Below are 14,089 nucleotides of genomic sequence, written 5' to 3'. Positions count from 1 at the left end.
CGCAGATTCCTTCACGTAGAATAGATACCCTAGCAATACCCCCTGGGAAGGAGGGTCTGCGAAAGGACCCCACCAGCCAATGCAGAACAGAGGGCCCCACAGGGGACCAGATCTGTGGACCAGGTAGAACCCCCACAAGCAGAACCCCACTGACCCCAAGGGAATGTAGGAGGGAAAGAAGGCTGAAGAGGCTCGTACATTCACAGCAGAGGAGGCAAGGGCTGAGAGACCGAAGCACCCCGACCCCCCCCCACAAGGCAACATAGCTTCTGTTGAATGCCAGAACAGGAAGATGGAAGAAGAAGCCGCCTAGAGAGCCCAAGGAAACTAGGGAGAAGAAGGCGAGCCCACTCCAGCTGGAGAGCAGGCTGTCAGCCAGAACAAAACCGGCAGTCAAGGCCAGAAGCAAGCGGGACAGCCCGAGGCCCCAGGAAGGCCGAGGAAGCGACACCTGGCAAGGGAGAACACAGGAACATCCCAGACCTTAGAACTGCCCCCTTTTTGCGTTTTGCGCACTTTTTTCAAGGATTTCTTGTGCCTCGGTTCTACCGAGGCACAAAATGGCTGCCAACACTTCCTGGTTTGGAGTGTTGACAGCCAATTAACATGCAGCTCGTGATCGGGAGGGTGCGCTCAGGGTGCGCGGATCCACCGCACCCAAAGATATATATGTGATTTTACTTTTGATTTTCTCAGGACCTACGTAACGGATTTACACAATTTAACCAAAAGGCACGACTCTGAACCAAGGGCTACCTTTTTGCCAAATTTGGTGCAATTCCGTACAGCAGTTCGGGCTGTAGCTGCGACTAAAGGTTACTATGGAAAATTGCATGGGGAAAACACGTTTTGGGACCCCCCTTTTTTCTCGGCCCCCACTTGATGAATCACCCCGAGACTTTCAGGATAGGAGCGGAACATAGCTGGCCAAAAGTTTTGAAAATTTCGCGACGATTCGTCAACCGTCGCCAAAGTTATTGGGAATAGAATGTTGCGGATTTCCTATGGAAAATTGGTCCTAATTACCTACTGGCGACCGCCAGTAGGTAATATATATATAGGGAGAGCTATGTATAGAAAATCTATGCATACTTACCTGCAATATATTTGTTTAAATATTGTGGCCACTAAATATTATAGAGTTATACCATATTTAAAGATCAGCGTCTTGATTCTTTATCTCACCACTCGTATTGAATATTTACCCCCCTTAAAAAGTGTCTACAAAGCTTTTCAATAGGCAAAAAGCACTGCCAACCCCTTAGGTCAACTTTTCCACAAAACCATAATGTGAAATCAATATGAAACACTAGAACATTCCCTGGCTGCCACGTTGTGGCCTACTGGTCAGAAGCAGTTTTTGGAATGGATTATTACCCTAGCTCTATGTTTGGCATTTCTTTTTATATGATATAAATTTCTATCCACAAAAGCTAATTTATTGCTCGTTACGCGTTTCGACAACTAAATGTCTTGATCACACGAACAGTGAAACCAACAATGACGTGCATAAATAAACATAAGATATGGAGGAAGGACTGCCTTAAAATCATCCTAAATTCTGTTACTGACAATTGTCGGCCATCTTGTAGTGGTTTAGATACATGTTTTAAACATTGGAAAAATAAGAGGATAAACCAAGTAACTTTCCTCTGTTTCAATTGAAAACAAAGTACATGAAGTAAAGTACTAAATTTCATATATATATTTTTCGCACTAGTGGCTGAATATTCTAATGAAGAAAGGAAATACAATACCCCATAACACATATATACTATCGAGTTGTTGCTTATGTCACCATTATGCAAAAATTTTTCAACAAAATGTATTTTCAATGAACAACATGGTAATTACCTGCTGAAGTGCATTTTATAGTGAAAGGGGGTAAAAACAATTGATTTACTACGCACTAGTGGCATGAGGATCATTATACACATAGAACATGCAACTGAATTAAATGTTTTCAAATGTCCAACTAGATCTCAATTATATACCAATATGTCATATAATGATTCTAAAATGTCCAAACTTGACCGACAATTAGCTTCTTCATAAGCATTATCCTTCGAGTGTGCGTGTTATATATATATATATATATATATATATATATATATCTGAAGTGCAGGTGGATCTTAATGACTTTTGCCCAAAGGGTGAAGTTTTACTTGATTTCAACATATTTGATGGGACGGCACGGAACTGTATATCATGCCTGCAATAGTATTGGTAGCTCAAAATAGTCTGATTTTCACATATGGAAACATGGCTGGATAGGCTTATAGCATGTGAGATACACTATTAGCCAAATAGCATCCATCAAGCGTTGTCCACTGCCTATGAATCTGGGATTTTCCATAATGTGTATGGCACGCCTGGTCATTCTGCAGGATGGGGTGGGAGAATATATGGAACATTGCCTGAAACAATAACATCTCCTGGCCTTTCGGGATCAGGTGAGGGCTGAGGATTTCTGCATACTGCTCTGCTCATTTAAGTGATCAAAAAACGAAAATTATGCAGGTAAATTGACAATCCTGATTGAACAGTTGCATTTTACCCTTGCAAAGTTCACTTGTGAATTCGGCCAGTATGACTGAATTGCAGTAACTGCAAACAAATGGATACTGTTGGGATGTGGGACATTCCTGAGAGGGTCTACCAGAAAACGCAGATGAACACCCACAAACTGCTGATGGGTTCATTATCTGAAAAGGCTCAAAAATCCACCTCTAAAGAGCAGGATTTAATGGCTTGTCCAAAGTGGGAATAAATAGGGAGCACCGTGATGGGGCTTTAAAGGAATGAGTTTCTCATTAGGAAAATAAATACCCCTTGAATAAAGAAAGAAACAATGAATGATGCAGAATGCATCATTTTCTATTCAGGGGAAATTTGACCACGCTTACATTGTAGACATCAGTATGAGTGTGGTGTGTGCAAGTCCTGGATTTTATTGTGAACGCCATAATTTTTGACACGTGTTACAGGGGTGCATTTCTCGCAGACGCTCTCAGGACTTTGAGCATCAGGACCAAAGTGCCCTTGTGAGGACAGTGCCCAACACAACCATTTTGGATACGTTGACTGTACATGACAAAGGACATTGTGGCGTTATGCACATTTTGAAAACAAGACGGCTAATGTACACTAAGAGGTGCATATAACATAGATCAATATGGGTTTAGAGGAATAGTGCTAGAGACGTCATACCCTAAACCTCAGAAGAAAACAATACATGCTTTATATACATTGTCATCACAAAAGGCATTTACTGTTTCCGTACCCTCTTCCATTTACTGCAGATCTTAAAAAACACCATGCTCTATCTTTAACATACAATGGTCCTTGTACGTATGAAATGCATTAGGCACTATACAATGTGTACTTGCATTACAGATCTGCTGCATACCTGTGCAATAAACTGTATAATTTTTACAAAGATGTTGAGCGGCATATCCCTTGGTACCACAACACGGGAGCCCTTGGGGAAAAGTGTGGTGATGATGGTTGTAAGTCGGCTGGGAGAACAAGAGAAACAGACATTGTCAAACACAGTATTTGAAAGGGAAATACATACGTTTCTGCATTCTGAAAGGCCAAGTGCAAAGAGAGTCTACCAAACAGATCGCTCACTGGCCGGATGTTCGAAGCATGCCCATTTTGCTTTCAAGGTTGCAATAATATAACATTGCTGTTTGTTCTCAATTACCCACCACCCACCACGAGAAAACTCTTGGGTAAATCAAACCTACAAAAAATATTACAATTACTTACATTTGCCACATAAAGCTCATGAAAGGTAAAATCCCTGAGAGGTGGGAGGGACGAAAATTGTGATGTAAGCTCCGAGACACTAAATATAGTCTATGGTTAGGTATTTACCTTGCGGTACATCATCAGGAGCACAACTTGATGTCTGAATATGTTCCTGTCAGCATTTTACACCATACTAAGTGCTCAGTCTTTTTCAATAACTAATTTTATAGGCATTTTAGGTACAACACATCTCAAAGAACGTTTGCAATCATACAGACTACACGCCAGTGCTTAATTTGAGCCGGTGGTTTCCGGTGCTCAGGACCAGCACTTAATCATCAAAACAGGCGTTTTTCATGAGCACCAGTTAAGCACAAATTCATTTACGGGGAGATTAAATGATTTGCCCAGAATCATAGGGATGTTGAGCCGACGCCATGACTTGAACCTGGTTCCCCAGGTCCTAAGTCGGCAGCTCTGGCCATTAGTCCACATCCTCTCCCCACTTTCATGGCTAGTAGTTAATTCTGTTTTAGGTGGCGCTAACAGAAGAAATCGGCTGGTGAAAGCTGCCTCCTGACGAGAGCCCCGGTTCTTACATTCTTACAAATTAACCACTGCTGTACACCCACCTAGCATAACACAATTTCAAAAGCTATTCAGGAGACTCAAAAAAAATCACATCAGTGGGTTCCAAATGTTCTGATGCTTTTGAGAGCATCTGCAAGCCTCATATGATGCTGTCTAAAGAACCTTACAGATATCTAGGCACGCCAACCCATTGGACAAAACAAGGGGCCTCAACTGTTCCTCAGTTCTGAGCAGTTTACCTCTAAAGCTACTACTAGGCATAAACTGATAAAAGCCTTCCCATTCCCAGTGGCTTCTGGGTCCTCAAGTATACAGAGTAGAGTTTCTGCAGGGTGAGGACTATTGAGTGGTCCAAAGCCCCTGAAATGAATTTGGCTAGACCATCCCAGCATTCCCAGATGACACTACATCTCCGTACCGTATGAATGTTCTCCAGTCCTATCCAAAATGTTTACACACTAGGAATGTTAAAACTTTTTAGAATCCTGCTCATAACCAGGAGAAGCTGTAAAGAGCAGTGAAAAAGTAACCATTATATTAAAGAACAAATTAGAGGCATGCAAGCCCCCAAAATAGGAGCCCTTGAATGGGGTGGAAACAGAAGCCACCGAAGTATCACTCTGAGAATTGAGGAGATCAACTTAGTACCTCTCAACAAGAAAAAGGCAGGCACAAACGGTACACAGAAAAAACAAGTGATAAAAGGAGCAGAATGCAAGCACATAACAGCTGGTCTACCATCAATAACCATCCTCAGCTAAGCAGCAACGGTAAACGAAAACATCCCACCAAAACACAGACATTTGTACAAGAGCCAACAAGGAGCTATGCACCAACTACAGCAACCAAGGAGATCAGCTCACCATGCCAACTTAAACGACCGTAGGAAAATACAATTCTACAAAAATAGGCTCATCTTCCTCTTTTAACAGCGAAGCCACCCAGAAAGGCATCAAACTAAAGGCGGAGGAGCACTACAAATTAAGGTCAACAGGATTGAGCAACACACCCGGCCAAAACAGACTCCGCACACCACTACCACAATTACAAAGGATAGGAATATTCTTGTTGACTTTTTGACCCAGAACCAATATTCAGACTTCTAATTAAGGCGCTTCTAATGAACATGCGAGGTTGTGGATATCAGATTTTAGAGTATGGTTAATCTAATGTCCTTAACCATGCAGGAAGCAATGGTAACTCCAAGCCACATTCAAAATTTCGGAATACCTCCTTCATAATCAAAACACAATCAGAGGAATTTGCATCTTAAGGGTAGTGGGCTGAATTATTATTCTTTATTCTCTTCAGTCCGTGCAACCCATAGCTCAAGTTCACAAATCATAGATAACAGCACAAAGCCTATTTGTTAGATGCAGTCCTGCCAAGTACCGCGCATCAGGGGTTAGACTAACGCATTTCAGTGAGGTGGTCCGCATCACCGCACTGAAATGCGAAGTCACGCATATAAGCGCCTATCCCTGTCAAGCGCTGTGTCCTGAGTGATGTAACTATTAGAATAACACTAGTGTTAGTAGCACAGACAACAGGTAGCCCGAGCTGCTTGGCAGACTTCTTGAGCGCTGGGCTCTGAGCGGACTGCTTGTTACAATGTCGCGACTGGTTTGAAAATCAGCACACCGCAATGCGGCTAACTTTCACTTTTGCAAGTCATCATGATCGAAGCTGCCTCCTTTGCGCGAGCGGCAGCAGCTGAAGAATCCAGTAAAGGACCTCGCTGCTGTCAATGAGCTCCGTTCTGCTGCCAGCATGATAATAAATAGCCCTGGCTGCCAAGCGACCGACCGAGTTGGGCCTACCATTGCCCGGGCGGTGGCGCAGTCTCTCAGAATGCACCCGGGGTGACTGTGGTTGCCGGGACCCCTCACTCAGCAGCTGAGCCGGCCCGAGAGAGCCTGATGTGGGCAGCCGGTCACCACAGAGAGAGTGGAGCTGGGCAGACGGTGTCGCGTGAAATGCAGCTGCTCTCGATCTACAATTTCATTTCAAGTAAGCGTGTGCCTAGCCCTGGAGTTAGAGAGGGGCGTAAAATAAGAGTACTTGCTGGTCATAAAGTTTCAATTGATCTGTGCTCCCGGCTTGCCTTCTGACATATGCCAAGTTCGGTGCACACATGAGTCACACCCACACTTGCAGCCACAAACAGACTCACACATTATAGCGGTCAGTCAGTGACACGCACGCACGTAAAACATACACGGCATGACACCTTTCTCAGGCCGGCTGATTCAATATGCTGGCCTAAGCGCTCACTTGACACTGCTTTATCAATGCCGCTACACATGATCTTCATCTTGCACATAATCGCCCACTGGCTCGAGGCTGCCGGCCGTGCAGGATGTGACCAAGTGTGTACCTCTGCCTTGCCCAAAATGCCAGGGGTGCGTGCTGCAGTCCGCCGCCATTACATTGCAATTCACCTTGGGCCAGCCAATAGCTCCAACTATCTTTTACTTTGGCGATGATAGGCAATTAAATTCAGCGCTCATGAGAAGCTGGTGGGTGTCTCTTGAAGGTGGTGCCCACGTTTGTGAGGCGGCTGGTAGTTGGACGTATGCGTTTGGTCTATGAATGCTAACTGAACTGATTTGAAGTGCATCAAAAATATACAAATTATTGGAGAATGCATGGCGTTTATTCTGCACATTACCCAATTTATGTTGGGCAGCCTCAAGTTGAACGGGCCATTCCTCGAAGAACTTGGAAACAACTGTATTGAGTGTTGAGAGAGACGCGTTTATTAAGTTATAAACACTACAGTGCTCTAGGTGCATGTTATGCTTGGGACTTCTCTGAGCTTCAGCCTGAGGTGTAATGCACTCCTGGTACTTTGCAGCAGTTTTAAGATTTTACTTGTTGCACAAATTTAATTTAATAAGTTTCCCTCGTCTTCATTGCTTGATTTGGCTTGTGAGAAAATATCACTCATAGTTGTTGAAATGGCACTCATAATTTACCCATAAATTATGAAAATTTCACACACAGCAATCTAAAACCTTGGCAGCTATGTAGATGGACCCAGCATGCGAAGTAGGCTTGACCAAACTCAGCCAAGCATGTACCCTGCTTTTGAGGCCATGACAAAAGAATGAACATGTAAACACAGCTTCAAACAAACAACGTATTCACAGAAAATAGGTTTATATTCGGTGCACCAAAGAAACACAGTTTGCAGACAACTTGGTTACTATAATTAATTACACTTTCCCACTAGGCTAAAAAATCATATGCACAATAAGGGAGAATACAACAGAGGCAGTGGGTTGAAACAGTAAACACTAAAATTGGTATAATACTGAGATCAAAACTGCATTGTAAGCAAGTTTTGAATGGATGATCACCTACTTCACAATCAATTGAAATGATCCCTTGGTCACAGGAGAGATCAACTGACCTAAAGATATTTTGTTTTAAATGAATTTATTCAGTTTTCAGAACAATACAAAACAAATTAGTGCAGCATAGCTCAGGTGAGGGCAAAGAAACAGAAGGAAAGGACCAATACCAGGCATCCACATACTTGCAGGCGCTACATGAGAATAATGTCAACGACCTAAACAAATGTTAAGTGCTATTTTTCCATAAGTTGTACTTTTCGTGCATACTGCTTTCCATACCACTAAAGCCACAAGCTGCCAGGATCTTGCCTACTTCTTTAATTCAAAAGGTACAAAAAAACTGAGATTTTGATATGGGGGCGGGGGATCCGTAAAACAATTTAATACTAATAGTCTAACATCTGCCCCGGTGACCGGATTTTTGATCAAGACTACTGCAACTTATTTACACCGAAAAGCTCTGTGGCAGTCTGCAACAAGTACAGGGGTAGAAAAACGCATACATAACTTCCCTCGAATGCAGGACCATGGCGTCCGGTGCAGTTCAGTAGCAAATGCTAAGCCATTTGCAACATGTGCAAGATTTACTCAAGCAATGTCTTGCGATGCCTTTGCAATAAATCCTTTATATAGGAATGCCCTTGAGTTTTTGGACATTGGCACAGATATCAAATGAGAGGGCGATGTGTTTGGTTCTTCTTTTGTTACATTGAATACTGGCGCTCTGCAGTCCATTACGGAGCTTGGAAAGAAGGATGTACAATTAAAAACAGTGTGACGCAAAGCAACGTATGAGATGTCAGCACAGTTTGTAGTGTAAATGTTCCAACTTGACTCTACAATCTTAAACTTCACAACCAAAAATACTTGCCCAACCCAGACTTTGAGGAACTTTCAAAATGTTATGTTTAAAAGCTACAATCATCAACGGTGATACTTACCCCTGTGTTGCAGTATTACTTTCACATTTAATTCTGATCATGTAAACCCATAATAATCTATACAACGATTCCAATGCAACTCGAGCCATTTTGGGGTCTTTATTCTAGAACAAAGGGAAACAACACAACTTAAGTGCAATCACATTAATATTCCATATATGTGTAAATTCAGCAGTTATATTTACTTAAGTAACTAACTTATGCCCTAAAGTAACTAACTCGCGACCCCACTATGCGCAGGGTTGTTATAAATGATGTCATTTCAGATGTCATTAGGGTTGTTATCAATGCAGTCACTGAACATGTCACGAAATATGCAATACGTGAGGGTAGAAGTTATAGATACGAGTTATAGTCACTTTAGGGCTGAATTACAGATACTTGAGATAACGATGACTGGTGAATTTCAGTGGTTTTGTTTGTGTAAAGCGGTATGTTTTAACTGACATTTTCATATAACTATAATGTTACCTTAATCTTTTTTTTTTTCAGTGAATTTCTAGGTTTTTGTTTAACTAAGTAAGATGTCTGCCGTGCGTGGTGTGGGGTTGAGTGCCCAATGCCCTGCTGCGCAATGCATTCGGCCATGTGTAATGTGGGGTTGGACGTAGGGCCTGTACTGCTGCCAGGCCCTGCTCCAAATACCCGCAAGACTCCTGCTCGCCCCTAAAATTCCAAGGGGCTCAGAGTATACCCTACCCCTTTATATCATATTTATTTTTTATATTTTTAGGACTCGAGGACCACAACACATGGTTGAGCTTGTGGATCCATGAAATATCTATATTTCTTTAACCTTAAAATTTATCAAAAACTACTGAACGGATTTACACCAATACACAAAATGTACACTTTTTTGGACTAAGACTTAGCTCTTTGCCAAATGTTTTGTCATTCCCTTCAGCAGTTTTTGCGGTATCACTGTTCAGTTTTGCTATGAAAAAAATAATTGGGAAAATGCATTTTGGTACCCCCCTTTTTTGGCATCCACTTGAAGGATCACCCCGAAACATTCCTCTGAAGGAGCTGAGGTAGATGAGCCTTTCGTTGGGAAAGTTTCGTGAAGATGTCTCAAACAGTGCCAAGGTTATTAGCAAACCAAAAAATACATTGTTAATGGAAAAGTGGTTCTAACTACCCAGTGGCAAAATGATCTGATATAAATGTCAGACCCGATATTTTCCTATTACTGTCATGCTCACTGGGATCTTCCAGGGAATTCTACCCGATTCTTCTCTGCTCCGAGTCTCTATTTGCTTTCTCTGCTCACCTTTCTTCAATACCATCTGTTGGAAATCCCTACCATAGTGTGCGTGATTCACATCATCACTTACTCACCATAAGAACTTTCCAAATCACATCTCTTTCAATACAATAATAGCTAATGTCCTCTTCTGGTTCAAAGTATTCCTACTTTATTTCTGCAGATGTAAACACATGCTCCATGTAGCACATCAAATTAACCATCAAATAAACATTTGAAAATCCAACAATACCAAGTACAGTGTGACTTTAAATGTTATGGCTGTGCATGAATGGACTGATATCAAACCCATGAACGGGGGGGATCTGTATGTGGTGTATTTATTTATGTAGGTCTATGGTATTTCTATAGTGTAAACTTGCTAAAATGTACTGCAATGCAGAGTCAAGGACGAGCATAAAGTCAATAGGTGATAGGAGAGGTAGGTTGGTTATGGACAGTCAATCAAACAGTCTGTGCACACAAGTAAGAAAAGTTAATGGATAAACTAAAGAATAGAAAAGATAAGAAGATAACTAACCCTGGCTGAGATTAGTTTCTTGCATTTTTAAAGTGGATTATGTATAATAAAATTATGTTTGCTTGTGTACAGACCTGCAAAACAGATGCCAGCTTGGTCACAGCCCTTAGGACTAATACCCTGGGGAGGTGTTGTTACAGCTACTCTACAATTTACTTACTCCACTATAATGCGCTCTAGATAAACAAAGTACATTGAGCATTCCCTTGAGTGGTTTGCTGGAATTGATTCCTTTTCCTACAGAGTTGCTCATGATTGTGAATATTAGCTGAAAAACCTTGGTACTGTTGAGGTCTGGCTACAGAGACTTTTAGTTGTATAGAGTCCATGCCATCAATGCATCATAAAGTATAATCAGTCACGGTAGACAGCGAGTGCTTTGGGTCAGACCCTACAGCCACTGCCTTTCACATCTTTTTCATGGCTTGCCATTGATTGAATGGGCTGTCCATCAAGACCATGGCATTGCATGGACGCTTTCACTGGACCATTTGTGTTTTTTTAAGGTTTTGGTGATAGCTAGAAGTGCTTCACTTGTTAGACTGTAGATAAGACATTATGTGCAGCTTGTAATTGATAGCTAGTGTCTGTTCTTTGATATATTTATATGCTCTTTATACGCCCAACTATAATAATTGCCAAACCATGCTCATTTGTTTTACTAGGCTCTCAAAATATCAGGTTGGAACTACAGACATTTTTTTCACAAAGTAAAGACAAGCGGGCAGGTAGGCTTTCCTAAAAGTGCAACAAAAATACTTGCCATTTATCAAAAGTGTCTACCTGGGAATATTTTGCGGGGTGTGTCTTTTAGGTTCACTACTTTCACTGCAAATTTCATCTTTGATTCTTTTTAATGAAACTCTTATTTGAGGGTACAACATACCTCCTCTAATGCTATCTGTTCAGGAACGGGACCCCAGCTTCCATACAGTTGTAACCTAAGTTGCTTCATTATGGGATTTTATTTCTGTAACTCCTGGGGCCAATTCACAAAGCCACAGAAATATTAGCAACAACTACTAATACTTCCTCTTGCAAATACTTGTTTGGAACTTCTGTTCCTTTTGTGCCTCACACCCACTCAAGGGTAAAAACTAACACAGCAAACACACAAATGATGTTAGGTAAGGAATGCTTGTAATAGGTCTAAGCAGTGACAATCGCTCGAGAAAGCGTTCCAGACCATCACTCTTTTGCCCACTATTCCACCTCAGTCTGAACCCAGTCATTTGCAAATCAGTCTCCGCCTTGCTTCAATGGGAACAGTCCAGCCCGAACTGCCAGGCCAGGTGCTGCTTTAACTGGAACATAAGCAACCCAAAACTGGGTTCACCCGGATTGGGGCTCTTCAGTTGGTTGTAGCTTGGTCCAATGGAGCAGAGGGCACGGCACCCACTTCTGGGCATGCATACGCTTGCCTCTTAGTATGGTACATCAACCACACAGAAGATGATGGGAAGAATGTTTGCAATAAGTCTAGCCATTGGCAATCACTTAGGATAGCATTTTATCTCGTCATTCATTTGCCCATCATACCATATCAGTTTGGACCCAGCCATATGCAAATCAGTCTTGACCCAGCTCCAATAGGAACATATGGCTGGGTCCAAACTGAGGCAGCATGGTGGACAAAGGAACGATTGGTTGGAATGCTATCCTGAGCAATTGCCAGTGGTTAGACTTTTTGCAGGCATCCTCCTATCACCATTTGCGTTTAAAAACTAGCACAAACAGGAAGGATGGGTAACGCATTTACACAATGAACAGTCTTGAAAAGGCTGCCAGTGCAGGATGAACGCATTTTATGAATCACAAAATTGTCACATTTGTCAAATCGCAAATTTGCCAGGGTATATATCAGTACACTGACCAACAAAAACATAAGCCGATAGGACATTTGGAAGTGTAAGGATGCAGAAGTAAATGTACTTACTTTGAGATTGGATAAGCAGTTGTTGAGAAAAATATGCCATCTGTGTAGGAAAAACTGCTTCTGGCTGACACAGAGGAGGCAGGTTACTAGCGGGTACAGCGCCTAAAAAGGAAAGAGAGGAGAGGAGAACATTAGGCAAACTCTGGATCAACACATCAGTTAAGAGTTAATTTGAACAATTTGGTAGAGATCCAGGGATGGGAATGTAGAAATGATAGTCTTGTTAAAAATTAATTCATGTCATTTATCACACTTCAGATGAAAACTGAGGGCATGATGATCTGATGTAATCTATAATTATATGTTTGTCTGACAGGCTGTAGAGAAACAGGTACACTGGTGTCTCTACCCTTCCAGTTATTTTGGTTTGACAGGTGTCACTGCAGCATAGCGATGTGACACAAGTTTAACAGGAAGATGGAAACAAAGCAATTTCTATATTCAGCTAGCAGAATCTGAATGTTGACTGAGAATAGTCGATAATTAATGGATTTCATTTTACAAACGTCCCTCAGAATACATTTTTTAAAAAGCAGGAAAAATTGCAAATCACATTATATTAATTCAAGGAAAATACAAATTTCTAAGGCAAGGGTATCCTATTTACTGTACGTATCAAACATTGCTGATATCAAAAATTTTAACTTTTGTTTTTTAAAACGTTAACACTTGATTTGTTTTCAGCTATCCGTAAAGCAGTGGCTTCCCCCAACAAAATTCTGCATACCCCTACATCCATTTAATCAATCAAACATTTGTAGAGTGCACTACTCACCCGTGAGGGTCTCAAGGCGCTAAGGGGGGTGGGGGGGGGGGGGGTGTGCTGCTACTGCTCTAACAGCCAGGTCTTGAGGAGTCTCCTGAAGGTCAGCAGGTCCTGGGTCTGTCGCAAGTGGATGGGGAGGGTGTTCCATGTCTTGGCTGCGAGGTGTGAGAAAGATCTGCCGACGGTGCTCGTTCGGTGGATGCGTGGAACGGTGGCTAGGGCGGCGGTGCGAAGCTGGCGGTTCTGGGTGTTGAAGGGGAGTCGTTTGTTGAGGTATGTTGGTCCGGCGTTGTGGAGTGCTTTGTGAGCGTGGGTAAGGAGCTTGAAGGTGATCCTCTTGTTGACGGGGAGACAGTGCAGGTCTCTCAGGTGGGCAGTGATGTGGCTGTGGCGGGGGATGTTGAGGATGAGGTGCGCGGAGGCGTTCTGTATGCGTTGGGAGTCTTTTCTGGAGTTTGGCCATGATTCCCGCATAGAGGGCATTGCCGTAGTTCAGCCTGCTGCTGACGAGGGCCTGGGTGACTGCCTTTCTGGTTCTGGTGGGTTCTGGTGGGGATCAATCTGTAGATCTTGTGAAGCATGCGGAGGGTGTTGAAGCAGGAGGAGGAGACGGCATTGACTTGCTGGGTCCTTGATAGCGATGAGTCCAGGACGAACCCCAGGTTGCGTGCACGGTCGGTGGGAGTTGGTGCATCTCCCAGTGTGGCCGGGCACCAGGAGTCGTCCCAGGCGGAGGGGGTGGAGCCAAGGATGAGGACCTCCATCTTGTCAGAGTTTATATTCAGGCGACTGTTCTTCATCCATTCGGCGACAGCCTTCATTCCTTCGTGGAGGTTGGTCTTGGCGGTGGCGGGGTTCTTGGTGAGGGAGAGGATCAGCTGGGTGTCGTCGGCATAAGAGATGATGCTGAGGTCGTGTGATCGGACAATGTAATCCATTAATGCAAACAATAAACA

At 42.8% G+C, this 14,089-nt stretch overlaps 1 protein-coding gene across 6 annotated transcripts in view; it reads right to left on the bottom strand.

Annotated features, from left to right (window-relative positions):
• FRY (FRY microtubule binding protein) overlaps positions 1 to 14,089 on the bottom strand; it is a 657,235-nt gene that overhangs the window by 280,719 nt on the left and 362,427 nt on the right. For all 6 annotated transcript variants that reach the window (XM_085621668.1, XM_085621669.1, XM_085621670.1 and 3 more), the window contains exons 11-13: positions 12,368 to 12,469; positions 8,648 to 8,751; positions 3,410 to 3,518 (exon numbers count right to left, since the gene is read on the bottom strand). In XM_085621668.1, coding sequence (XP_085477794.1) covers positions 3,410 to 3,518; positions 8,648 to 8,751; positions 12,368 to 12,469 — 315 coding nt within the window. The remainder of the gene's footprint in view (positions 1 to 3,409; positions 3,519 to 8,647; positions 8,752 to 12,367; positions 12,470 to 14,089) is intronic.

This window comes from Triturus cristatus, chromosome 8 (genome assembly GCF_964204655.1).
Source record: "Triturus cristatus chromosome 8, aTriCri1.1, whole genome shotgun sequence".
Lineage (NCBI taxonomy): Eukaryota > Metazoa > Chordata > Amphibia > Caudata > Salamandridae > Triturus > Triturus cristatus.
Note: the sequence above shows the minus strand (reverse complement) of the source record. Positions and strands in the feature narration are given on the sequence as shown.